Source organism: Mastomys coucha, unplaced genomic scaffold (assembly GCF_008632895.1).
Source record: "Mastomys coucha isolate ucsf_1 unplaced genomic scaffold, UCSF_Mcou_1 pScaffold14, whole genome shotgun sequence".
In the NCBI taxonomy this organism is placed as follows: domain Eukaryota; kingdom Metazoa; phylum Chordata; class Mammalia; order Rodentia; family Muridae; genus Mastomys; species Mastomys coucha.
Window position 1 is genome coordinate 12,582,433 of NW_022196896.1, and position 2,831 is coordinate 12,585,263.

Consider the following 2,831-nt stretch of genomic DNA (forward strand, 5'->3'; position numbering starts at 1 on the left):
CCCTCAGCTCCATTGGTCCTTTCTCTAACTCCTTCATTGGGGACCCTGTACTCAGTTCAATGGATGGTGGTGAGCCTCTACATCTGTATTAGTCAGGTACTGTCAGAGCCTCTCAGGAAATTTAGCTAGGGTTTCTATTGCTGGGATAAATCACAGTGGCCAAAAAACAAAGTTGGGGAGGAAAGGAAAAGAAAAGCAAAAGGGGAGGAAAGCTTATATTTCCATATCACTCCCATATCCATCGCCGAAAAATTCCATATCACTGTTCATCATTGAAGGATGTCAGGACAGGAACTCAAATGACAGGAACCCTGGAGGCAGGAGCGGATGCAAAACCCATGGAGGAATGCTGTTTACTGGCTTGCTCCCTATGGCTTGCTTAGCCTAAATTTTTATAGAACCCAGGACCAACAACCAGCCCAGGAATGCTGCCCCCAATTACTAATTAAGAAAATTCCCTATAGGCCTTCCAACAGCTAGATATTATGGAGGCATTTTCTCAGTTGAGGCTCCCTCCTTTCTTACTACTCTAGCTCGTGTCAAGTTGAAAAATCTAGTCAGTATAGTATACTACTAGTTTACTCTTATTTTAAGACAATGATGATAAGACTATCACAAATATATAAGATACATATTTAATAAAAAGAAAATCATATATGAGTGAAAAAGGAAATAAAAAGAAAAGGAAAAGATGACCGCTCTTAAGTATGGTGGAGGACAAAGTATATTGTAGATTAAAGTGAGAGCATAACCAGGGGCAGACACATTTAGGAGAGTCCTGAATGGTCATGAGCCATGTGAGGAGAAAGGAGGAGGGGAGAGAGGAGAAGCAAATACAACAGCCAGGAGGCCAGAGGTACAAAAGGGGCAGGAAACCAAAATGTGTGGATTCTATAGGGAAGAGCCTCTGGGGAAAGGGCAGCCCAGCCCCTGTGGTGGAACGTTTAGGATAGGGGCCAGGTATGCCAGCCATACCCTATATAGGTAAGGACTGAGTGATGCTGGGAAACCTGGTAGCCAGGGCCCCTTTGATATGATAAGTAGGTACCTCAACCGTTTGTCCCAGGTTTGAAATTTAACAGGATCTTAATTTTTTTACAAGCTAACCTCTGTAAAAAGACGGAGAGATGGCTCAATGGTTAAGAGCACTTGCTGCTTAATCATAAAGACCAGAGTTCAAATGCTAGCATCCGTGTTGTTAATTCACAACCACTTATGAATGCAGCTCCAACAGATCTGACATCTTGGGCATCCTCAGACACCTGTACACACCTGTGCGCAAGCACACAGACACAAACATAAACATCCTTTAAATAAGAAAATGTTAAATAAAACTCCATTATTATTTTCAGATAACTTATATGAAGTAGATTAATATTCATACTTTGTGAGTTATATCATAAGGGAATTATAAGAGAATTAGGTAATGCATGTGACTCAGCCAAGGAAATGTTTTTTGTCACTTCGTAAGTGATAAGTGAGTCACCAGAAACACATGACATGAACATTACTTGGAGAGAATTGTCCAGTGAAATGAATATCCAACCCGTAACATTCCAATCACTTCCCAACTTCTAGAACTTTCCTTTCTCCCTACAACTACTCAACATAAGTTTGTTGAGATGTATGTTGAAATTATATTAGACAGACAGGGGTCAGTGTTTTCAGCGAGTGCTTTAAAAACTAACTGAGCTCAAATAAAGTCAAAGTTATGATGGGGGCTGAAGGCCATCTTGGAATTCATGTGTGAATAAAGTGACCAGGTATTTAGAGTAAGGAGACTCCTCCATTTACATTTACATTCTGAGTCAAAGTTCTTGCAGGACAAAGAACGATAATTGTTACTATAGAACAGCTCTAGGATAGTCTAGAAGACAGTCCTAACTTAAGTCTTTGGAAAATTGTGCCTCAACCCTCCCCAAATAGTACTTATTTCAAGTAAAAATAGCATGGAAAAATGAGAAAGTCAGTCACTAAAATAACAGAAGTATACATTCCTCTCATATTTTCAATTTACAGCTAAGAAAATTTGATCACATGAAGAGGAGGACAAAATGCATTCATGTTTGAGTTCCGTGGCTTCCACATCCCCGCTGCTCTCTAGCTTCTTACCTATCTCGCACAGTTTTCATCTGCCTCCTCCCTAAAACATTTTTTTAAAAATGTATATCCATATCATTTCATCTCCTACAGTAGAATTGAGTCAGGAATCTCCTGTGGCAGAAATTTTCAGTGGAACATGAGGCCAGAGAGCCACACACTGTGGCGTCACTCAGGTCTACAGTGTCTGGCTTTCTCTATGCAGTACTTTCTAGAGTTTTTGCTGACTTCCCAATTTGGTCATTGAAAGAATGAGTTACTCTTTTTCTCCAATTTCTTTACAGGCCTCAGAGGTGCGAAGTTCATCTGCTTTCAAGACCGCCAGTGGCACAGTGAGTGCTTCAATTGTGGAAAGTGCTCGGTCTCCTTGGTGGGTGAAGGATTCTTGACCCAGAACATGGAAATCTTATGCCGCAAGTGTGGCTCCTCCGGGGCAGACACTGACGCATAGAAAGATACAAGTCTTTCCCCATCTGAAATCCACTTTTGCTCTCACTAAATCTGGATCTTAGCGGCACTAATATTTTCTTATTTGTATTTTAGAAAGCAGTTTAGTGTGAGGTATATAGCAAAAAAGGTTTAGCACGCTTTATAATTGAACGCTATAATAAGAAACACACAAAACCACAGTCCGATGGAAATGAAGTACTAAGCCTCAAACCTCTATCTCCTTGCAAAATACTGCACTCTACTGTTCGAAAGAGGATAAGACTTTTTTTTTTTTTTTTTTT

General features: G+C 40.3%; 1 protein-coding gene across 3 annotated transcripts in view; it reads left to right on the top strand.

The window, feature by feature from the left end:
- Fhl5 (four and a half LIM domains 5) overlaps positions 1–2,617 on the top strand; it is a 42,898-nt gene extending 40,281 nt beyond the window's left edge. For all 3 annotated transcript variants that reach the window (XM_031366481.1, XM_031366479.1, XM_031366480.1), the window contains one exon: positions 2,385–2,617. In XM_031366481.1, coding sequence (XP_031222341.1) covers positions 2,385–2,551 — 167 coding nt within the window. In that variant the 3' untranslated portion in view covers positions 2,552–2,617. The remainder of the gene's footprint in view (positions 1–2,384) is intronic.
- The last annotated feature ends 214 nt before the right edge of the window (positions 2,618–2,831 follow it).